Source organism: Gorilla gorilla, chromosome 19, assembly GCF_029281585.2.
Source record: "Gorilla gorilla gorilla isolate KB3781 chromosome 19, NHGRI_mGorGor1-v2.1_pri, whole genome shotgun sequence".
Taxonomy (NCBI): domain Eukaryota; kingdom Metazoa; phylum Chordata; class Mammalia; order Primates; family Hominidae; genus Gorilla; species Gorilla gorilla.
The window spans coordinates 44,142,138-44,167,586 of record NC_073243.2 but is presented as its reverse complement, the minus strand read 5'-3'; the positions used below and the strand labels follow the sequence as shown (position 1 = coordinate 44,167,586).

The 25,449-nt window shown below is 35.2% G+C and overlaps 1 protein-coding gene across 8 annotated transcripts in view; it reads left to right on the top strand.

Moving 5' to 3' along the window:
* Positions 1-8,658, top strand: part of ERBIN (erbb2 interacting protein) — a 148,964-nt gene extending 140,306 nt beyond the window's left edge. For 3 of the 8 annotated variants that reach the window (XM_055367653.2, XM_019013532.4, XM_019013535.4), the window contains 5 exons: positions 320-442; positions 3,150-3,356; positions 4,442-4,534; positions 5,001-5,075; positions 6,553-8,658. In XM_055367653.2, the coding sequence (XP_055223628.1) occupies positions 320-442; positions 3,150-3,356; positions 4,442-4,534; positions 5,001-5,075; positions 6,553-6,660 (606 nt within the window). In that variant the 3' untranslated portion in view covers positions 6,661-8,658. The remainder of the gene's footprint in view (positions 1-319; positions 443-3,149; positions 3,357-4,441; positions 4,535-5,000; positions 5,076-6,552) is intronic. The other 5 variants (XM_019013533.4, XM_019013537.4, XM_019013536.4 and 2 more) reach the window with 2 other exon arrangements.
* The last annotated feature ends 16,791 nt before the right edge of the window (positions 8,659-25,449 follow it).

Sequence of the window (25,449 nt, the reverse complement as noted above, 5' to 3'; positions counted from 1 at the left end):
AGCTAGGTATTACTGTAAATAAAACTAAAAGGAAAAAATAACATGCAAAATTCATCTTCTACATGTGTGTATTGTACATAAGTAGATTAACAATATGTTTTCATAAAAGCTTTTCATACATACAAAAACATCTTGCTGTGTACCTTTGGAAGAAGTGAAAGATACTAATTGATGGCAGTAATGATGGCAATGTTTGATTTGGGTCTTCATCTTTGCACTATTTGGCAATATTTTTTCCTAATCTTCTCTCAAGTGTCATCCTCTTGGTTTCACATCTTAAAGAACATTATTTGTTTACTTTTTATTTCCTGCTCATTAGAAGCATCCCCAGACATCCAGTTCAGGAGATCCTTGTCAAGATGGTATATTCATTTCAGGACAGCAGAACTACTCATCAGCCACACTTAGTCACAAAGATGTTCCTCCAGACAGCTTGATGAAAGTGGGTGCTCGGGAAAACAAAATGTAGTATCTGTGAGCTTTCTATATTTTGCAGCTTTTGGACTAGATATTATATGTGCTTTAGATGAAAATACTTTTTTGAGGGCTTTCCCGCCTTTATTAGTAAGGATTTAAAAAATATCAGAAATACAAAATAGAATTTGACCCTGTCTACTATTTCTCAGTTCATTCCATGATTTTTCTACCCTGGAGAATTATTTTATTTTTGCATTTAGATTTCTGTTATATAGTACCACCTATTTATTTTCTCATTTGAATCAAGGCCTTTTTGGTATTCCTGATAGTAAAACTATTTGGAGAATTGAAAATGAACTTGTTAAACTCTTCATTCTAGGATCTTTTACTATTACTAAAGTCAAATGTAATTACTTCAAATGATAATTAGAAATCATCTTGAAAGACTTTTGTATATGGTAGAATAGATGATGGTTGTGTTTTTAGTACTTTTGTTGCAATTATCTATGTATGGCCAGTGCTAGACAGATAATTTTTTACTATTCTCCCACAACTATTTTTTCTTATTTTCTTAACTGATTCCATGCCTCTAGTATGACCAGATACAATTATGAAGCATAGTTATTTATTACATAAAACTTCTATGTTGCTCTTCAGAGTAGCTACCTGGTCATCTAATGTATAAGTTCATAAGTCATCTAATACTTAAGTTCATCTAATATATAAGTTCTTAAGTTTCTATTATTTTACCCTCTTTTAATTGAGCTTTGTCATCCAGTTTTTTCTCATTACATATATTTTGTGGCTTAGGGTTACTGAGTTTAATACTTTCTAATTTCCTGAGCCATCTGCTAATTGTAGCTTAATATATTCCATGTGTATGTTTAACACTGATATAGGCAAGATGAAATATTTGGTGTCAGGGAGTCTTAAGGTCAGTAGTAATTATCACCTGGATTTTACCCAGGAGAAAGATACTGAATTTGCATGTAGGAATAAATGGTATAAACGTAGAGAAAATCATGGGCTATCTGCAGAATTGTATGTAAATAATAAAGCAACAGCAGAACCAGTTAATTACTCATGGGCAAATCAGTTGCATTAAATCTACAGTGATCAAGTAATAAACAGGTTTTTTTCCTCCAGAAATGTAGGGCTAATATAGCCCTTCATTTTCCTTCTCTCCAACCAACATAAGATTTGTCAGTAACATCCTTGTGTCCTATCGCAGAATACCCACGTGTGTTCCTAGACTTCAGAATTTAACTAAGTTCTCAAGTATAACACAGTTTAACAGTGAAATAGAATGCCTTTTTTAAAAAATACAAATCTTTACCAAAGCTAAACTACTTTATATCTTTCAGCAAGGTTCACCAAGAAAAGCATGCAGTTCTGAAAGTGTTGCCATATCTTTCTGCAAACTTTTCTACTTTGGGTTAATTTAGGGAACTGGACCTCAACTATTTCCCTCATAGTTTTCCCATAATTTCCTTGTCGATGAGATTTTCTGTCTGTTAATAACCAACAAGGAAATTATAAGTTAATAGCTGAACCGTATTTTTCTACACAAAAATCTTTTTATATGCAAATATTTGTAATATGACTGTAACCTCTTTGTTGTTGTTGTTTAGAGATGGAGTCTCGCTCTGTCACCCAGGCTGGGGTGCAGTGGCATGCTCATAGCTCACTGCAGCCTCAAACTACTGGGCTCAAACGATCCTCCTACTTGAGCCTCCCAAGGAGCTGGGACTACAGGTGTGCACCACCATGCCCAGCTAATTTTTTTTTTTTTTTTAAGAGATGGGGTCTTGCTGTTTTGCCCAGGCTGATCTTGAACTCCTGGCCTGAAGCAATCCTCCTGTATAGGCCTCCCAAAATGCTGGGATTATAGGCATGAGCTACTGCACCCTGTCTCTTATTTTTAAGATAGATTCCTCATGCTAACAGAATAAGCTATTAGCCACATTTCTACAAAGGTGATTTTAAGTCAGGTTTATTCTCTAAAAATGAGAGGCATTAAAACAAAGATAGTTCTCTAACAACAACAAACTAATAATTTAAATTTTTTTGCTGTTTGCTTTATGAATAGGGTAGAATGTCAACGTTTAATGTTTATGGCTAATAGTCTATGGAATTAATAATAAGAGATTATAAACGTTGCTAACATACACACAAGGAATAAATCAGTTTTCTACATAGCTGAATTGACTTGTTAATTTTGGAAAAGAAGGAATAAAAGCAGAAAAATAAATTTGGAAAGAATTTTACCACAAAATTAGTTTTTTTCTGAAGAAAAACAGCAAGTGTACCTTTTGTGTATGTGTGTTTGATTTAGTATGGGAAAAGATACGCATCTCATAGACTGGCTTAAATTTTAAAATTTTGGTATACTATGTGCCATTTTAACATTTGGTTATTATAAGATAGATACATCTAAGAAAATACAAATGTAGCTCACAAAAAAGCAAGTAATTTAAAATGTAGATATGATGTACTTCCATTTGAAAGCTTAAAAAAGTGAGTGTAACAACAAGCACTCAGGAAACTTTAGAATTAAGACAATAGCTTATTTAAGTTTTAAAATTATAGAAAAATAGTAAGTGGCATGGTATTGTTTGACTTAATTAGAATGTGAAAACTGTAGTGCTTTTGTAATGCTCCAAGAAGAAATCCAAATATTTGAAATAAGACATTATTATTGGTCATTTTAAGATACTTCATGTTTTTCTTAGATGCCTTTGAGTAATGGACAGATGGGCCAGCCTCTCAGGCCTCAGGCAAATTATAGTCAAATACATCATCCCCCTCAGGCATCTGTGGCAAGGCATCCCTCTAGAGAACAACTAATTGATTACTTGATGCTGAAAGTGGCCCACCAGCCTTCATATACACAGCCCCATTGTTCTCCTAGACAAGGCCATGAACTGGCAAAACAAGAGGTAAGAATAATCAAGACTATTTGAAATATGGGACTAAGCTTTTTATGTATTTTTATAGGTTACTTAATTATTAGTAAATCCATATAGAATATTAACATAGTTATTACCATTTAAAGTTTTATTTTTATGTTACGTTTATAAGGCGTTAAACTTGGTAATTTTTATTTGACTTTGTGATCGTGTAACATAGGATTTAGTATTTTGGGCATGATTTATTTATTCTGATACAGTTTCTTTACCAAAACTGGTTGATACTACAGTAGTCACACATTCCTTAAGAATATAAATAGGAGACCATTAAGCTGAAATTGTTCTGTGACGCTTAAAATCTTAATTCCTTAGATTTTGAAATTTGACTACAGACTTCAAACTACTTTGAGTATTTAATCTTAAAAAGTACTTTAAAAGTCAGCGAGCTACACATTCTTATATCTTGATAGTTATTAATAAAATGATAATATTAGAAAGGTAGAGATCAAATGCTTTATTCATTTTGGTTGTGTCTCTGGTGAAAGGGAGTGTTTTATAACACAGTTTTAATTCTTGCATCTTTTTTTTTAGCTTGGTTATAAAAACTCTCAATTGGTCAGGTTTTAAAATCCCAACTCCTTTGACGCCTTTAAACAGATTTGATAAATAAAGAGTTAGTATCATAAAACCACCAGTGGATCTTTTAGATATCTTATGAAACAAGCCACTAAACAGAGATACTGTGTAATTTAGATGTCCCACAAGTGGAAACTGATAATAATATACATCTTTTGTGTTTATGTGCTATGTCCTATAAAATCTGTGATGTCTAAAAAGTAAAACAGGGTCAATATTAATTGATTCCTTATCCTCATAAGACAAGCAATAAAATTAGGAGCTATGCTTTATATAATCCCAGCTCTGCCTTTAACTCACTAACTCATTAACATAATGTTCTATGTCGTATTTCACTTCATCTGACCAAATATTTATTTTTGATGAATTCTTATGTTTATGTTTGCTTGGACTTAACCAATCAGTATTTAAATATGGATGTTGTTGCATTATAACTTTTTCTGAAATAGTAAGTTTCCTTTATTTTCATATTAACTCAGATTCGAGTGAGGGTTGAAAAGGATCCAGAACTTGGATTTAGCATATCAGGTGGTGTCGGGGGTAGAGGAAACCCATTCAGACCTGATGATGATGTAAGTTTTCTTTGTATATTTTTGAAACACCTATAAAGTTTTATTTACCGATTGAATACTTAAATGTAAGTGAAAATCTAATAGATGTTTATGTAAATCTAGGTAGACATCACCTGGATTCCCCACTCTATTGCTTACCTTTTTGTTTTGTAATTTGATCAATTCAAGTTAAAACAATTTAACCAAAAACTATGAATGTTTATGATATAATGAAGTGATTTTTAACTTTCTTATTGCTTTTTCACACATCTATAAAAGTAATTTTATTACTCTCAAGAGAAATCACTAAAGTCAGAATTACTAGAGGTAAAAATAACTAGTTTGTTACAGTATTACTCAGAGAAGTCAGGGAGAAAACTTGTACCATGATTCAAATATTTGCATGGTGTGGAGGAAAAATTGCTCCTTGGTACTCTGTTATTTATACATACAGTTTTTAGTTAAATAATTTTTTTTGTTGTTAAAGGGTATATTTGTAACAAGGGTACAACCTGAAGGACCAGCATCAAAATTACTGCAGCCAGGTGATAAAATTATTCAGGTAATTAAAATCAATCTTTTTTTTTTCATTTTATAACACTCTAATGTTTTCATAGTTTAAAATGTTTTCACTTTAACTTTGAAAATCGTGGGTGGGAGGCTGAGGCAGGAGAATGGCGTGAACCCGGGAGGCGGCGCTTGCAGTGAGCCGAGATCGCGCCACTGTACTCCAGCCTGGGCGACAGAACGAGACTCTGTCTCAAAAAAAAAAAAAAAAAAAAAGTTTGATACATCATAGGATTTTGTTTAAGCTCAGGAATGTTAATTTTTACTAATTTGAGGGGGATTAGAGTACCACTTCTTGGATGTGGGCTATTGTCCTTTCAGAAATGGAGAAGAAAAATTTTAAATCTGAGAAACTCATTTTTTCCTGTCCCCTCCTTTTCTTTGTTCATTCAGCTACTCATTTTACCTAAACACTTACAGTCTTAGAAGGAAGACAAGCCTAGGACACAAGTATAGCTCTCATTTTCTACCCCTACTGTCACCGTTCTTAGTTGAGAACTAAAGAACTTAAAAAATAACCCTCAAACCAAAAAAAAAAAAAAAAAAAGGGAGAGAGAGACATTAATGTCTAATAGCTGAAAGTACAGATTCTGAAAGCCAGACTGCCTTGAGTTTAAATTCTGGTCCCAACACTTTCTAAAAATAAAATTAATTAAAAAAAAAATTTTTTTTTTGAATAATTTTAAGCTTAGGAAAAAGCCACAAAAATACTACAACAAACACCAGTATTACATCAATTGGTCACCAGTCGTTCATAATTTGCTACATTGTCTTTATCATTTATTCTCCTCTTTCTTCTCCTTTTCTCCCTCCCTCCCTCTACACACACACACACACACACACACACACACTCACTCACTCACTCATACACTCATACAGTTATACACATTTATTTTTCTGAACCATTTGGGTTTCAATTTGTGACTGAGCAAGTTACTTTGCCTCTCCATGCCTGGGCTTTCTCTTCTGTAAAATAAGATAGTGAAAGAATCTTTTTTGAGCATTATGAGAATCAAAGGATCTAATTCATATTACACACTTAGAATTGTGTGTTTGGTACACAGTAGAACCTCAGTAAATATTAAGCTTAATTGTAAGAAATCTGGTGGTCTTGGTGTGATGGCTCCAAGACAATGGGAAGAGTAGCCCTTGCCCCCAGCTACGCTACAGTTTGGTCACCTCAGATGCACATTAGCATTATACGACACCATGTCTGACATTATTTCTTAAGTGATTTCTAACATTGGTCTGCTACATAAGAATTGGCTGAGAAGTTGGACAAAATACACATGTTTAGACCCCATCTTCAGAGACTTTATTCCTTGGTTTGGGTAGGGCCTGTGAATCTGTATGTTATTTTAAGTTGCCAAAGTGATTCTTATTTTCTTCCAAGTTTGTGAACTACTTGGCAGAAATGCAAATAAATAACTATAAAATGTTTTTCCTAAAAGCATTTTTCCTCTTTCTTCTAGGCTAATGGCTACAGTTTTATAAATATTGAACATGGACAAGCAGTGTCCTTGCTAAAAACTTTCCAGAATACAGTTGAACTCATCATTGTACGAGAAGTTTCCTCATAAGCACTGTGGACAAAAAAAGCGGGGAAGACAGCAAGATTTATTGGAAGATACTTACAGGGGAAATTAATATTTTGACTATTTTTATATATAAAGAAGAACTCAAAAAATTATGTTCAAATTTGTACATTAATGAAGTAATGGAACTTGTGGTTAGGGGAAAGAACCACTGTACAGAATATAAAGGAGACTGTTGAATTCATACCATATAAAACTTGTTAGGTTTTTAAACATAGCAATCAAGGCTACAAAAACAAACCTGTGTTGTTTTTGTATAGATTGTAGGTTTATTTTTGGATTTCATATACATGACTGAACTGTGTGCAAGGCAATAGTTAGCCTTGATTTTAGCCCAGAGACAGATGGCAGAGCTATCTCTCTCATAGCTTTTATGCCCTTATTTTTATTCAACTGGTATTAATGTTTTTCTCCTGAAACTACTTTTTTTGATGTGGGCAAGAGATTTGAAGTGTTGGCTTTTGCTATGTGCATATTGAATTGAAGAGTGAGTAGGTGAAGGTGGTGCTGGTGGGTTCACTTTCCAAGGCCAGACTAAAACCGTTATTTTCTATAAAAATCTGGAAGCAAAGAATGGGGATGGGGGGAGCTACGTGGTAGTATGTTTTTATTAGGAGAATAATGCAATAAAATAGGTAATGTCTTTTTTATAAAGCAAAAAAGACAATAATTGCATTTATGAGCTCGGCAGGATCTGTTCTTGTCATAGCCATTGACTATACATTTGCTACTGGTGATTCAGTTTTTAATTTTTTAGTCACAGGAAATTTTTAACTCTACTGTAGATGCATGTCCATGCATTTTCTGTGTTATGGAAATCCACTGATTTTTTTTTTTTTTTTTTTTTTTTTTTTGCAAATGGTGGTACTTGCAATCTGTTTTATAATTAGTGCTCCATTTAAATCTAATTTATAATTTTTATTTTAAGCAGCAAATGAAACAAAAATGGCCAGTTTTAAGATTGTGTTGCCTGTAACACAGAATGTTAAGAAGGTTTAGGAAAGCCTCTTGATTTTTGTTTGGCCTTGCATTGCCTTGGTAAAGTAAAAGGAAACAGTACACATGGAGCTAGGAAACCAAAGCAAGTTTGTGAAACTGGCACAGTGATAGAGAATTGCTGTGGAGAGTTGTAGAGCAAAGGGATGGGTCCTTGAGGCCTGCCAGTGTGTAAAGGTGTTCAAATAAAGGGCTGTTTCTACAGGTAACATTAAATGTGAACTCAACACTTCCAGAGTCTTTAAAGGGTTTCTATGTGTATCAGTGTAATAGTGTTTTACCACCAACTGCCTTTCTTTGTTCCTAGTTACTGTAACAAATATTTGATGATAGAGGTTTATTAATTTTGTTTATCCAGACCATTAATTTTATTTGTTTTTGTTCTATGTAATCAAATAAAATTTGAGTAACATGTAATGGTAAGGATTAATGCATGGTTATTTGGACCAGAAAAAAGTGCCATAGAAGACCAATAACTGTTTAGTTGAGGCTAGTCTGGAACCTTTCATTAGAGCAATATTTGGTTATTGCACTTCATTTTTATTTACTAAGAAATGCAATTTGGGAATTTTTAATCTGTTATGCTCTGTTTATCAACCTTGATTTTAATTAAGACTTTTATAAGACTAGCTTAAAACACCAACCCACATTATTTTTGCAAAAGTGAGTTGGACTCACTTTCCATTCTTGCTAGTCAGAGTAAGTAGGCAGCACTTTTAAAAATATGTGAACTCAAATATTGCACTTCTTTCAAGATGTTATCAATTGGTTATTGTACTGTATAGTTTTAATAATTTTGATTGAAACCCTTTAACAACTCTTTGTAAATTTTAACTCATTTTAGTTGATTTTCAGTACTATTTACATAGGAATTGATTTTTATGGATATAGTAGAAGAAATGTGCTGTATTTTGATAAAATTCACTTATTGTATGTGTGTTGTAATCTAAAAAAAAAAAAGAATGACAAACAGCTTCTTTAAGACAAGTCTCGGTGTTCCCTTTATTCTTAGTTTGTTTTTAAATATTAATTTTGGCATTCTAAAATAGTTAACATTTCTTTTATTGATTTCAGATTTTCACAGGCACATTCTACTTTTAATCAGAAATATATTTAATAAGTATAATTGTGAAGTTTTCAACTACTTTACCTTGAACCACATATACCGATTATAATTTTGGAAAAGGAATTAAGCCTCACGGAACAATGGATCTTCAGCAAACCTTAACTTCATTGTCTGCACATTACATTGAAGTATTATAAATGCAACAGATGTTATATGCACTGGTATTTTATCCTACTCTAGTTAGTTAAAATTTTATAGTATTCTTGCAACACATAAAGTTGCGTAAGAAACTTTGCCAAGAGGAGTATTATAGCCAAGTTTTCTTTGAAAGTATTGAAAAACTAAAATTAAATGACAAGGACTTTGAATTAGAATTTTGCTGTAATAATTAAGTTTCAAAATTTGAATAAAAGAATAACTAAATTTTTTGAGGAAGTGGAGAAGACATTTTTAGTTTATATATTGTTGAGTAAATTGTAGTTAAGGCCTATACCCATAACTAACTTTAGTAAGTATTATATAGCAATTCATCAAAACCACAACTTTTAGTGATTTTGTCTTTAAGAGTAATTTCTTACTCTAACCAGTGAAAAAATTATACTGATCAGAGTAATTTATACAGCATACAATAGTTGATACAATCTAAAGTTTTATGCTAATTAAGGAATTATCACTTCATCTGAATCAATGAAATTCTAAAATTCCCTACATATTTATTTTGTAAATATTCTTCTGACCTCTTTGGACTGGATATGAAGATATATATATATACACACTTAATTCTTTTAAACACAAAACTTGCCATAAGCAGAACCAAACTTTTAAGTATTAATTTGCTGCACTTAAAAAATCCCATTAGCAGCTATGTAATATTTTTATCAACCAACATTTATTCATTCCAAATTTTTGTATATATCTAGATGAAGTAACACATAGAGGATAGATAACAAACTAATGATGTTTAAACTGGTTTATTTACAAAATTCGGGGTTAGAGAAATTCTCATGAAAAATATACAATTTTTTTTAAGCATTAAAACCCTGTATATCTAGGTGTGGAAGAAGTGTAGTTTATCTCAAATTATTATTCTTTACTTCTAAAGGGAGCCATTAAGATGGGAAATGTTTCTCTGATGGAGATTGATGTGTGAAATCTATTTGGAAGGGTATTTTTTTCACTCAGTCTGTTGCATTCTTACAGCCTTCTGTTTTAATGTTCAGTGAATAGGTTTCTTATGAAATGGACATTGAAATAAAAATTATGATTCCTCAAGAGCATTAATTGATGAACAAGTGAACAAGATGCCTCTTTAAAAAAAAAAGAAAAAGTAATCTAGACAGGCAGCCAACTCAGACCTTTGGGTATTCCTTTGTTTCTAAATAAGAACCTTCAGAAAAAGTTGACCATATTCTACCTAAAGCTGCTAATTCTTTACAGAATTCATAAGCCCAGGGGATAGTAAGTAGTCATTTAGTTTTGGAAAGTTCTTAAGAGAATGCTGTCTTCTACAGTCTCATGAAGCAGTTTTTCAAGATTAGAATCTGTGGTCAGCTATAATGTGCAGTCCTAATATCCAACCACCTGAGAAGCTCATCATAAGCTGAGAAAGCCTAAAATGTTAGAGAATGTTTAGAGAAAACACCTGAAATTTTTTTTAAGAGAACAACCTAGGTTTTACTGTAGAGAACAATCAAAATACTCCTGAACCTTTCTATAGAATCTTTAGGAGAGAGGCTGACAAAAAGAATCCTTCTGTTACAACTTTCTTTTCTAATGTAACAACCAGGGACAATGGTGAGCTGTCACGCATCTGCCCATCTAGCTTCTCAATCGGCCCACGGTTTTATTTCAGGATAAAATTGGAGAAACTTGTATCACTGGGGAAGGAAGAAACCTAAGCTGTAAAATTATGCTTTTCCCCTCAAGGGATTCAATAAAGCTTATTTTTCATGAAAACAAGCCTATAAATACTGACTTTCCTTAATTAAACCTAATCAAATTAATTGTGTTCCTCCAAGGTATAGTTTTAGAAGGATCTTCTTTCAGTTGCTCTTCTTTCAAACTTTTCCTTGTTAGAAAAGAAAAAGTAATACAAATTGTTAAAAAATTAAAGCATGAGCAGAGAGCATGGATTTTAGGATAGATGATTTTAAGTTTCCTCATCTTCATGAAAAGAAGAACCTAATACTCTGAGAACTAGTGCCTGTCCAGAATGCATACTAAACATCTCATATTTGGATCATCCTTCACTGCAGCATCCCTCAAAGGAACATTCATTCTCCCAAGAACAGGAGGAATTGTTCGCAGATAAATTATTCAAGGTAGCAAAATGGAGCATGCTTCAATCTCGTCCTGTCCACATACCTACAAAGGACAGAAAAGATTATTAATACTATGATAGGCAAGAGTGTCATGTAATAATATTACCAGTTTTGTAAAAAAAAGGGAGTATACTGGATCCATAATTTTTTTTTTTTTTTTTTTTTTGAGACGGAGTCTGGCTCTGTCGCCCAGGCTGGAGTGCAGTGGCGCAATCTTGGCTCACTGCAAGCTCCGCCTCCCGGGTTCATGCCATTCTCCTGCCTCAGCCTCCCGAGTAGCTGGGACTACAGGCGCCCACCACTATGCCCAGCTAAATTTTTGTATTTTTAGTAGAGACGAGGTTTCACTGTGTTAGCCAGGATGGTCTCGATCTCCTGACCTCGTGATCCACCCGCCTTGGCCTCCCAAAGTGCTGGCATTACAGGCTTGAGCCACTGCGCCCAGCCCATAATTTTTGAGAAATTCTTTAAAGGCTAGTGCCAGAGAATTCTACCATGAGATGTGTATTTTGCTTCAGATGCCTCAGAAGACAATATAAAGGACCAAGAATGATGGTGATACTGCACCATAAGGAATTGATTTAGTTCAACCACCTTTTATATGCCAAGCTGTGTGCAGAAAGGACATCTGGTTCAAAGCAGGAGCAATGAGTGCGGGTACCTAGATTAAGAAGGAAAACCAGTATAGCCCTTTTGAGCTACCATGATCTGACCATTGGCATGTTCTTCCTTTTGCCCACCATGAGTGCAGATAGTGACACCATGAGAATCACCAAACAGAAGTACCAATGTCTAAAGAAATCAATATGCAAAATGATATCTTCTGAGGGATAAAGGATATTGAATTTAGAAAAGCTGTTAATGAAAGGATTTAGATGTCTTTATAATGTAAAATAGAACTGTCAAAAGTAAATTCAACAGCTGGGCTGGAGAGTAGTAAGGAGACATCCAAGGGCAAATTAAAAAGCTCTTTGGGTTTAGATTGCATAGAAAGTAATGCAAATGAACTAAGAAATAATGTGAAAAGAGACATGGAAGAGAAGTCTTCATGTTCCAACATGAATCCTTCAAAGGAAACAATGAAGGGGGAAAAATAAGCTTTCCTAGAGCTGAAGCACAGCATAGGTTCTCAGACTGAATGAGTCCATTTAGTACCAAGCAAAACTATAAACATACACTTCTAGATACATCTTCATGAAATTTTAGAGTAGGTGTAAAGAACATCACTGGCGAGGCATGGTGGCTCACACCTGTAATCCCACATTTTGGGAGGCCAAAGTGGACTGACCGCTTGAGTCCAGGAGTTCAAGACCAGCTTGGGCAACAGGGTGAAACCGTGTTTCTAGAAAAAATACAAAAATTAGCTAGGTGTGGTGGTGCATGCCTGTAGTCCCAGCTACTTGGGAGGGTAATATGGGAGGATCACTCGTGCCAGGAGACGGAGGTTGCAGTGAGCCGAGATTGTGCCACTGCAGTCCAGCCTAGGCAACAAAGTGAGGCTCTGCCTCAAAAAAAAAAAAAAAAAAAAAGAACATCTTAAAAGGTTCCAAAATGTAAAGGAAATGATTATAAAGTGAACAGGATGAGATTGACATTGGAACTTTCACCAGTGATTTGGATACAAGAAGACAGTAAAGCAATACATCCAAAATTTGAAAGTTATCCAAGTTGGAGGGCAAAATAATGACACTTTCAGGAATTCAGGGATTCAAAACTTACCTCCCCATAAGAAGTACCAGGGAATACTCCAATGAAATGAAAAATAAATCTTAAAAGTAGATTTGAGATCTAAGAAATAATATTGACCAAAACCATGTAGTGGAGCAGAAATAAGTGCAATTAGCGGTGATAGTAAAATAAGAATGGAAGTAAAATACTAGATGGTTTCTGCAAGTGAGACAAGAATCCAACTTAAAAATTTATTTTTATGGAGACAGAATATCACTATATTGCCCAGGTTGGTTTCGAACTCCTAGCCTCAAACAATCCTCTCACTTTTCTCCCAAAGTGCTGGGATTACAGATGTGAGCCACTATGCTCAGCCAAATAAATGGCTTTTTCTTTTTCTTTTTTTGAGACGGAGTTTTTCTCTTGTTGCCCAGGCTGGAGTGCAATGGTGCGATCTTGGGTTCAAGTGATTCTCCTGGGTTCAAGTGATTCTCCTACTTCAGCCTCCTGAGTAGATGGGATTACAGGCATGCACCCACACGCCCAGCTAATTTTGTTATTTTTAGCAGAGACAGGATTTCTCCATATTGGTTAGGCTGGTCTTGAACTCCCGACCTCAGGTGATCTGCCTGCCTCGGCCCCCCAAAGTGCTGGGATTACAGGCATGAGCCACTGCACTCGGCCATAAATAACTTTTTCTAAAAGAAACTATAGATTGGTTAATTTTAAGTGCTTATAGAAAAATCTAAGTTGGAATTCTTGGGTGAATAATAACTACAGAAACAATAAATATTTAGTGTTACATATGTTTTGTTTATATAAATAAATACAGTTTGACTCTACTGCATCTTATCTATTTTTCTAGTGATGGACACCTGTGATACTGCCAATTTCTCCACTTCACCGCTGCCATAGACAATGTAGTGGTAAGTATCCTAATTCATGTCATGTTATGGACCTGTGCAAAAATTTCTCTAGCATATATACCTAGGAATATAGTTGCTAAGTCACAGGGCTATTTAATTTCAGTAAATTCTGCTAAATTACTTTCTTAAAAGTCTATACTAGTTTATATTCTCACTAGCTAGATGTGAAGATTCTCATTTCCTCACATATTTGCAAACAATATTATGTGACTTTCTAACTTTGACATATTTGGTGGCTATAACATTTTATTTTGGTATTGGTTTAAATTCCATTTTTCTGATTACTGGGGTATTTGACAACTACCCAGCTGTTAAGGTTTACCATTCTGTAAATTTCCTATTCTTTTTCCCATTTGTCTCCTTTTTTTCCCATTTTCTGTAAAGACTAATTGGTAGCAGTTTTTTGTCTATTTTCTTTTCTTTCTTTCTTTGAGATGGAGTCTTACTCTGTCACCCAGGCTGGAGTACAGTACAGTGGTGTGATCTTAGATCACTGCAACCCCCACCTCTCGGGTTCAAGCAATTCTCCTGCCTCAACCTCCCAACTAGCTAGGCTTACAGGCACTCACCACCACTCCCAACTAATTTTTGTATTTTTAGTAGAGATGGGGTTTCACCGTGTTGGCCATGCTGGTCTTTAACTCCTGACCTCAGGTGATCTGCCCGCCTCGGCCTTCCAAAGTGCTGGGAGTACAGGCATGAGCCACTGCGCCTGGCCAGTTTATTGTCTATTTCAATTATTACACTTGTCATTTGAAATATTCCAAGTATCTTCTCCCCGTCCATGGCCTGTTTCTGTTTCTCTTTGTTTATGGTATCTCTTGTTTGTTTGTTTGTTTGTTTAGAAAAAAAGATTAACATGGATAAGGACAAGTCTATCATTTACGCTTCATGATTCTTCATTAGGAAAGTTTTCTTCATTCCTGAGTCACAAAGGTTCAAAGGCTTTCTCCCACATTTACTTCCATTAATTACTTAGATTTACTTAACATTTAGATCTTTTCTTCTTGAGTCTACCACTGAATATGATGTAAGGTAGTGATCTAGCTCCAAGTTTTCTCTTCTGATGGCTACTTTTTCCTATTAATCCGATGCAAACTTTATTGTATATCAATACAGTTGCATACCTATGTGTACGCAGGACTGTTTCTGAGCTCCCTATTATGTCCTTTGGTCTGTTTTTCTGTCCATGCCTCTGTGTCGTATTTTCTTTTTCAGCACAGTTTTAAGTTTTATAATGACCACTCATCATCTACATTCTTCTATTAACATTTTTCTAGATTTGCTTTTATGTACCATGTTATTTTTACAACTAAAACTTTGTATCTATCTTAATATCTTATTAGCAGTGATCCTCAATCTTCACTATATATCAGAGTCAATTAGAGGGTTTGGGGGTCCCCACCCACATGGCTTTTAATTAACTAAGTATGAGTTGGAACCCAAGAATTTACATTTCTAGCAAGTTCTCAGGTAATGCTGATGCTTATGATTTGAGGATAACGAGAGAATCACCGTCTTATAGGATGAGTCTTCTTTCTTAGCTCCTGGTTTTTCCATATACATTTCAGAGTAAGTTTTTTGGCATTTATTTTCTGGCCATGATGAAATGAATAAAAACAGACAAAATATTTGAAACAATAATTTTCAAAATACTGGACATCAAGAAATGAAGGACCGTGGTCCCTGAAGGATGGAGAAAAAAAAGAGGTGAGCACTATGATTATCCCCAGATTACTACCTTGATAGAATTTCCAGGCCATGGAGCAGGAAGGGAGAACCCTGCAGAGCCTGGCACACTCCTTATGTTGAAGAAGTGGAACTAAGAGTTCAGAGAAACCAACGAAGGTACAGTTGACAAGGCAGAATAATGGAGAGAACAGGGCTGCACACAGAGAACCCCAAAGAACTGCATAGAGTTGCCTTTGTAAATTCACCCAAGTACTGCAGCACATTGTGTGAGGAAAGTGCCTAAGGCTAGGGAAAGAACTACCTGAAAGGATTAGAAGTAACAGTAACCTGCACTTGCAGTTAACAGTGCCCTGTGCCCACACACAATGGGTAATAATACCTATTCCTATCAGCAAGACTGGAAAACCTCATGATTCACAAGCATAGGGTAGAGTACACAAAATGATCTTGCATCAGTGGTGGGGAGTAATTAACCCTTGATTAATATCTGCTTCAGTCCCATCTAATACATCTTAAAAGCAAGACCTGGAAGGATTACACTGTTTCCTTGTAATATAACTGTAAATCAGAATGAATCTCAAGAATACTTATAGGCATACAATAACGCCCAGAACCCACAACATAAAATTCACATTATCTGCCATCCAACAAAAAATTACCAAATATGCAAAGAAGCAGAAAAATATGACCCATAATGAGATAAATAGATCACAACTGACCTCAAAGCTGACACATATGTTAGAATTCAGATAATGGCATTAATACGGTTATAACTATATTCCAGATAATCATAAAGCTAAGAGACATGAAAGTTTTTTAAATGCAAATTAAATTTTTAGAAATGAAAACTACACTTGTAGAAGTGAATTCTACACTAGAAATGTGTGAGGTATGTAATACAATGAATAAGATTAACAGCAGATCACACAATGCAGAACAAAATATTACTAAATTTGAAGACAAAATAATAGGAACTCCAAAATGAAGCTCAGAGATTTTTAAAGAATTTTAAACAATGAACAATAACTATAAATTATGGGTCAATTTCACTAATATATGTGTAATTACAGTTTCTGAAGGAGAGAAGAGGGGCCAGAAAGAAAAATAATAACTGAATATTTTCCAAATTTGATAAAAATTAAAAACACACAGGCCCAACAAACTCAACAAACGCTAAGCACAAGAAACATGTAGGAAACTATACCAAGGGGTATTATAATCAAATTACTCAAAACCAGTGATAAGGTGAAAACCTTAAAAGCAGCCAGAGGAAAAAGGACATGCAAAAAGAATAAAGACAAAGGTAATGGCAGACTTTTTGCCTGAAAGAATGCAAGTGAGAAGACAGTAGACTAACACCTTTAAACTAATGAAAGAAGAAAATTGTCAAACTAGAATTCTGTATGTACCAAAGACTATCTTTGAAAAAATAAAGAGAAAAAAAGAATTTTATGACATAAAAACTTGAAGAATTTATTACCATCAAGCTTACACTATAAGAAATATTAAAGGAAGTACTTTATGCAGAAAGAAAATGATATTAGACTGAAATCTGGATTTACACAAAGGAATGAAGAGCACCAGAATTGGTAATTACATGGGTAAACATTTTAAAAATTTTTTATTATTTAAATGTCTTCAATATATTACAAAGGTAATAGCAGATTTCTTGCCTGAAAGAATGCAAGTAAGAAGACAATATATTAACATCTTTAAACTAGTGAAAGAAGAAAACTGTCAACCTAGAATTCTGTATGTACCAAAGACTATCTTTGAAAAAATAAAGAGAAAAAAAATTTTTTATGACATAAAAAAACTTGAAGAATTTATCACCATCAAGCTCACACTATAAGAAATGTTAAAGGAAGTACTTTAGGCAGAAAGAAAATGATACTAGATTGAAATCTGGATTTACACAAAGGAATGAAGAGCACCAGAACTGGTAATTATATGGGTAAACATTTTTAAAATTTTTCATTATTTAAATATCTTCAAATCTTACCTGTTAGAACAAAAGTAACAATCAATGTAGGGTGGGATCTATAACATATGTAAATGTAAAATGACAGCAATAATACAAAGGTCAGGAGGGGAGAGATGTAAGTATATTATAAAGTTCTTACATGTGAAGTACTATATCATTCAAAGGTAAACTGTGGTAAGTTAAACATACACACTGTAAACCATAAAAAACCACTAAAATAACAAAATACAAAGAGTTATAGCTAATAATGTAACAAAGGAGATAAAATGAAATCATAAAATAATCCAAAAGAAGGCATAGAGAGAGGAAAAAGTGAAGACAGCGACAATAGGGACAAAGGGATAACAAATAGTAAGACGGTAGATTTAAGCTTAACCATATCAAAAGTTGTATTAAATATAAATGGTCTAAAGATTTCAATTAAAAGTCAGTGACATCAGATAGACTTTCAACAAAGCAAGAGGCCAGGTGCACTGGCTCATGCCTGTAATCCCAGCTCTGTGGGAGGTCAAGGCAGGTGACTCACTTGAGGCTCAGAGTTCAAAACCAGCCTGGCCAACAGGGTGGAACCCCACCTCTACTAAAAATACAAAAATTAGCTAGGTGTAGTCTCAGCTACTTGGGAGGCTAAGGCAGGAGAATCACTTGAACCTGGGAGGCAGTAAGCCAAAACTGTGCCTCTGAACTCCAGCCTGGGTGACAGAGTAAGATTCTGTCAAAAAAAAAAAAAAAAAAGAGAAAAGAGAAGCTAATTGAATCTAGCTCCAAGCCCTTGTCATCACTTTTAGTGTACTTGACTTTGATATATAGAATGAGACGTAGGTTGAGGTTCATTTTTTGGTTCCAGTACTGTTTATTTAAAACATTGTTCTTTCCCTATTGAATTGCCGTGGTGCTTTGTCAAATAAATTGGCCTTGTATGTACAGGTACATAGCTGAATTCTTTATGCTGTTTCATAGATCTATATCCCTATCTTTATGCCCAGTGCCACACTGTCCTGACTACTGAGATTTACAGTAAGTCTTGAAATTATGTAGAGTAATTCTTCCCAAATTTTCCTATTTTTTCAAAATTGTTTTGGTAATTCCAAGACCTTTACATTTCTGAATAAATTTTAGAATGAATTTATTAATTACAACATATAAAGCTTACTTGGATTTTACTTGGGATTACATTGAATCTGTTGATCAATTTGGGGAGTATTAACTTCTTAATGATATTGGTTTTCCAATCCAAGAGCATGATATTACTTGAGGTCTTCTTTTATTTCTCTCAGTAATATTTTGTAGATTTTGGTGTACAGATCTCATGCATTTTAATGAATGTGTCCCTAAGTAGTTCACATTTTGATGCTATTACAAATGGTATGGTTTCTTAAATTTTAATTTCTGATTGTTCATTGCTAACTGTAGAAATACAATTGATTTTTTTATATACAGATGCATCTTGACTTACAATAGGGGTTACATCTCAACAGACCCATCATAAGTGGAAAATGCCTTAATATACCTAACCTTCTGAACATCATAGCTTAGCCTAGCCTACTTTAAATGTGCTCAGAATGCTTACATTAGCCTACAATTGGGTAAAATTATCTAACACAAAGCCTATTTTATAATAAAGTGTTGAATATTTCATGTAGTTTATTTAATACTGTACCGAGGTACAGTTTTTACTGAATATTTATTACTTTCACACCATTGTAAAGTCAGAAAATCATTAAGTTGAACCATCAAGTTGGAGACTTTATATTGACCTTGTATCTTGTGACTTAACTAAATGTATCAGTTCTAGTTTTTTTATAGACTATCATATTTCTTCCATTTTTCATCCTAATATATAATGCCTTTATGTTTCTTGCCTTACTGCATTGGCTGGACTATTTAGTCCAATGTTGAATAGAAGTGATGAGAACATACTTGCCTTTTCCTGATTTTAAAAAGAAAGAATTCAGTCTTTTAATATTATGTTAGCTGCTGGTTTTTTATTGTTTTTGATAGATGCCTCTGATCAGATTGTGGAAGTTCCTTTCTAGTCTTAGATTAAGAGTTTTACCATAGATGGATGTTGATATTTGTTCAATGCTTTATCTGTGTTCATTGAGACAATCATAGAGTTTTCTTTGTTAATGTGTTAATATGTTAAATTCCATTGATTAATTTTTGAAGGATAATCTTGCATTATTGGGTTAATTCCTATGAGGTAATGACATATTGCCCATCTTATATGTTGCTAGATTTTGTTAATATTTTGGTAAAGAATTTTGTGTTTGTGTTCATGGAAGTTATTGTTGGAAGATGACTCTCTCTGAGTGTCTTTTTTTTTCTGCACATCTTGTGAGGCACTGGTTACCTTTGATCTGAACTGTCTTTTCCAAAATCTTTGTAAGACATCTTGTAAGACAGAGATCGTGACTCTCTCTGAAGCAGAGGGCAGGTTTGTTTACTATTCAATATAATAAGGATAATGTTTTCCTTTGGGGCAAAGGTTAGCTTGGTTTGATGTAGCCCATTATACAAGCTTCAGATTTCCTAACCTTGGAGTTCTTCAGCTTTGATGCAAACCCACTGCATATGCACCATCAACCTGGGCTGCTCTGTGTCACTCCCATGGGTCCTGGGTTGGGGGAGGAGGAACCAACATATATATGAAACACATGATACTTACTGTACTGTCAGTAATACAATCTTTTATCTCTGACTAAAGAGTCTTATGTCTTTTACCACCATTAATGATATTATGGCAGTCTAAACTATTGGCTTGCAAGTAAGGTAAACTCCCAGACCCTTCACAGTTCTTAACAGTTTTTGGTGATAAAAATGGGATGCTGACAGAGACTTGACTTTCTGAAAAAGAAAGGGAAGGGTTCCAATGGTGCAGGTAAGAGGAAATGAGAAAATTTTCTAGCATGTGATCTCGCCCAGTTGGTTGGAAGAAGGTGGTAGAAGGATCCCCTACCATCTTACCTGTTAGTGAATGTTTAGAGGCTAAGCAGCAAAGGTAGGATTGAAACAAGTCACCTGAATGGTGACTTAATGGTTGCTCACCTTCTTCCTGCAGGCTTTCACTGTATAGAAGATATCCTGTTGGTTGGAAAGAGAAGCCTTGGTGTCAATGGCCCTGAAGGCAGAATTATAGCACCTCCATCAGAAGGGATGGACTGATAAACCCTGAAAAAATTCAGGAGCCTGCCTGCTAAGTGTTTTGGAACTATGTGGCACATTAACAATGCTCAGTCTTCCTGGAAGTGAAGGAAGAGCTGTTGTCTCTTTAGCATCCCACCACAGAAACACAGGCCTAGCACCTTATTGGTCTCTGTGGAGTCTAATATTAGAGACAGTATATGCCTTACTTGAGCATTACACTTTGTCCTTTATATAGACTATCCCACAAACCAGTTATTATAAGTGGTTCTGTGCATTATAAGTGGTTCTGTGCTTGCTGTGAAGCCATCTGTGGCAACCTGTCTACCTAAAGACCCCCAAATCCTAATGACATTTTTTAACAATAAGTCTCAATGACTGAAGATTTTGCCAGTTGGAGTTTCTTGCGATGGGAGGCTGCCCCCGAGGTTTTGAACTTGTCATCTCCTGTTGTGGGGAACACCTCTTTTGAAAAGCCGCTATTAGTTTGCTACCAGGGAATGACTGACTTATGGAGGACTTGTGACTCTTTTGCCTGTACCAAATTATTCCTATTTAGAGACTCAATGACCTAGCAAGGTGGGAAGGGTCCAACATGCTCATTTGTCAAGTAGTAACGGTATATTTCAGATGTACTTCCCACCTCCATTCTCACAATGGTCATTCAGTCATTCCGTGGGGTGAATGGATATCATCCAGTTGGCGGCTTACACAAACAGGATAAATTGGATTCACTACCCTAAGGCAGCTCCTCCAAAATAAGGAGTAGACTTACTTATCTAAACTGATCTGGGACTCTTTCATTGCATAAGCCAGCCAAGAAGCCACATTGGAGGCACTGTCAATCTGTGCCCCTCAACTGATATGTAAGTGCAACTTGGACAATTAACTTGCCTTCTTCCTGAAAACAATGTGACTTGCACTTTAGGGGTGGTAATGAGAGACCTGCAAATGTTTACGGAAACATCACCAGTAGATCATGTATCCCTCAAGTGATTACAGTTATCTCTTCAAAGTGCAAATATTGGATATTCAAGAGAACTTCCTGATGGGATGACTGACTTATTACATATGTGCAGCTGATGCAGGCAGTTATCCCCAATTAGAGTTATTCAATTAGAAAAGGTAATATTTCTTCTTGAATTTAGCTTACATTTTCAATGATATCACCTTGACCCTGGAGATATTCAGGTCAGCTTCAACTCAATGGCCAGGATTATTATGGGTGATAGAATTGTCCTAGACTTCCACTTTGCAGGTCAGAGCAGTGTGGGCAATTGCTAATACAACTTGCTCTACCCATATTAATGTCTCAAGCCAGGTGAAAAGGTGAGCAGGATCTTAAGAGGAAAATCACCTGGCTTTCAAAGGTAAATCCTAGCAGTTTATGGGATTTGTTTAGCTGGTTGGGTCTAGGACCTTAGTGGGCATGGTTGAGTTTACTGTTACGTTATTGGTGTCATCCTATTGTTTGGAGTCTTCATTATCTTTCTTATCAAAGTGTTACTTTTAAGATATCTGATAAGAATCTGATTCAGATTCTTTGTTCCTTTATATGTAACAGATATTTCTGTTAGCTTTTAGAATTACTTATTTACATTTCATGTAATTAAAAATTTTTATTTGATTGAATTCAGTCTTTCTGTAATATGACTAGGAATGGGGTTTTTCTTTTTTATCTTGTGCTTTTAAAAATTTGTGCATTTTCAATCTGAATTCCTTTTATTTTTTGAAACTGGGCCTCCCTCCGTTTCCCAGAGGGAGTGTAGTGGCATGAACATGGCTCACTGCAGTCTCTACTTCCTGGGCTCCAGTGATCCTCCAGCCTCAGCTTCCCAAGTAGCTGGGACTACAGGTGCATGCCACCATGCCCAGCTAATTTTTTCTTTTTTTGGTAGAGAGAGAGTCTCACCAGGTTGCTGAGCCTGCTCTTTAACTCCTGGGCTCAAGCAATCCTCCTACCTCAGCCTCCTAAAGTGCTGGATTATAGGTGTAAGCCACTGCACCTGGCCTGGATTTCTCATTTTTAATTTTAGAAAATTCTGTCATTTTTCTTCCAATACTTGAAATTGTTCAAATACATCTAAGTGTCAGTAATCACATAATTGAGAAAGGTTTAATTCATCTCTTACCTTGGGTCTTTAAATATCCAAATATATCTTATTTATAAGTGATACATGTTTAAAACAGCACAAGAAGATTGAAAATTAAAAGATGTCAAAAGATATACCTGGTAAATGTTGAATAAAAAAGTTTTATATTAATGTTAGTAGTGCACCAAATAGAGTTCAAACATGAAGCTTAAAAAAAATACAGAGAGATTTCTTACTGATAAAAGGCATTATATAGTAATAGAGTATAACTAGAGAACCACTTTTTTTTTTTTTTTTTTGAGATGAAATTTCACTCTGTCCTGCTCAGGCTGGAGTGCAGTGGTGGGATCTCGGCTCACTGCAGCCTCCCCCTCCCAGGTTCAAGTGATTCTCCTGTCTCAGCCTTCTGAGTAGCTGGGACTACAGGTGTGCACCACCACACCCGGCTAATTTTGTATTTTTAGTAGAGACGGGGTTTCACCATGTTGGACAGGCTAGTCTCAAACTCCTGACCTCAGGTGATCCACCGCCTTGGCCTCCCAAAGTGCTGGGATTACAGGTGTGAGCCACCACATGTGGCCGAGAACCACTTTAGATTTAGTGGCCAGGGAATGTTTCTCAGAGGAGGTGACATTTAAGTTGGGATCTAAGTTACAAGGAAGAATCAGTCTTGTGAGAATCAAGGGAAAGAGCATTCCAAACTGAGAGAAGAGTTAGTACAAAGGCCAGAAGCAAGTACAAGGGAAAGGAAGCAAATCGAGATTGGAGACATAAGAAGAGGCCAATCGGGTAGGGATTTGTAATTCAAAGAAAAGAATCAATAGACTTTAGTAAAAAAGGACTATAGTTCAACTTCTATAAATCTGTATGTGGAAATTCTTATCCAACAGCCCAATGTAGCTAAAGCTATAATGTAGATATCCATAAACAATAGAGATTGTATTGCAGCATTGTTTATAATAGTGAAGCTGAATCAATCAATAGTTGATTGTATGAACTTAAATTACACATACACTATGAAAAGTATAACAATGATTTTAATTTTTTTTTTTTTTTGAGATGGAGTTTCACTCTTGTTGCCCAGGCTGGAGTGCAATGGCACAATCTCAGCTCACTGCAACCTCCGAGGGCCTCCCGGGTTCAGGTGATTCTCCTGTCTCAGCCTCCCGAGTAGCTGGGATTACAGGTGCATGCCACCATTTCCAGCTAATGTTTGTATTTCTAATAGTGACAGGGTTTTATCATATTGGTCAGGCTGGTCTCGAACTCCTGACCTCAGGTGATCTGCCCGCCTCAGCCTCCCAAAGTGCTGGGATTACAGGTGTGAGCCACCACATGTGGCCGAGAACCACTTTAGATTTAGTGGCCAGGGAATGTTTCTCAGAGGAGGTGACATTTAAGTTGGGATCTAAGTTACAAGGAAGAATCAGTCTTGTGAGAATCAAGGGAAAGAGCATTCCAAACTGAGAGAAGAGTTAGTACAAAGGCCAGAAGCAAGTACAAGGGAAAGGAAGCAAATCGAGATTGGAGACATAAGAAGAGGCCAATCGGGTAGGGATTTGTAATTCAAAGAAAAGAATCAATAGACTTTAGTAAAAAAGGACTATAGTTCAACTTCTATAAATCTGTATGTGGAAATTCTTATCCAACAGCCCAATGTAGCTAAAGCTATAATGTAGATATCCATAAACAATAGAGATTGTATTGCAGCATTGTTTATAATAGTGAAGCTGAATCAATCAATAGTTGATTGTATGAACTTAAATTACACATACACTATGAAAAGTATAACAATGATTTTAATTTTTTTTTTTTTTTGAGATGGAGTTTCACTCTTGTTGCCCAGGCTGGAGTGCAATGGCACAATCTCAGCTCACTGCAACCTCCGAGGGCCTCCCGGGTTCAGGTGATTCTCCTGTCTCAGCCTCCCGAGTAGCTGGGATTACAGGTGCATGCCACCATTTCCAGCTAATGTTTGTATTTCTAATAGTGACAGGGTTTTATCATATTGGTCAGGCTGGTCTCGAACTCCTGACCTCAGGTGATCTGCCCGCCTCAGCCTCCCAAAGTGCTGGGATTACAAGCGTGAGCCACCACACCTGGCCAGTGATTTTAAATTTTAAAAAAACTTGGGAAGAGAGGAAAATAAAGAGATTTGGAAAGATGCATTGTTCATATTTCTCAGGAAATACTTGAGGGGGGAAAGGTGTGATGGGGCACTATCATATTTGCTCTTTATATCTCTGTATTATTTAGATTTTAAAGTAAATATCACAATCATGGAGCTAGTAATATTTAATCAGAGTCTTAGTGAGAATTACAAAAGATAATGCATTATTAAAATGTTCATTTTTGGCTGGGCATGGTGGTCTACACTTGTAATTCTAACACTTTGGGAAGCCAAGGTGGGATGATCACTTGAGCCCAGGAGTTCGAGACCAGCATGGGCAACATAGTGGATCCTCGTCTCTATAAAAAAAAAAAAAAAAAGAAAAGAAAATTTTATTTTTTTAGTTTCCTTGGGCCTCAGATTCTTTTATCCTGTAACTATAAAAATCCTGTACTTCTTATCATGTAGTTATAAAAATTTTATAATTAGTTATCATATAATTATAAAAATCCTATAGTTCCTTTTATAAGAAATAACAAAAATAGAAGAATAATTTGACAAATTTGTTATCATAGTAAGAGACTTTAATATGCTTCTCTCAGAAATAGACCTGTCAAAGAGACAAAATATAAGCATTTCAATAGCACAGTTTACAAGTTTGATCCTTAAAAACACCACATACATGTGTATGTATTATCTATCGAGAGAGAAGAGGAGGTGGATATTATACCCAATGAAACTGAAGAACATTAATTGATTTCAAATATGGAATAT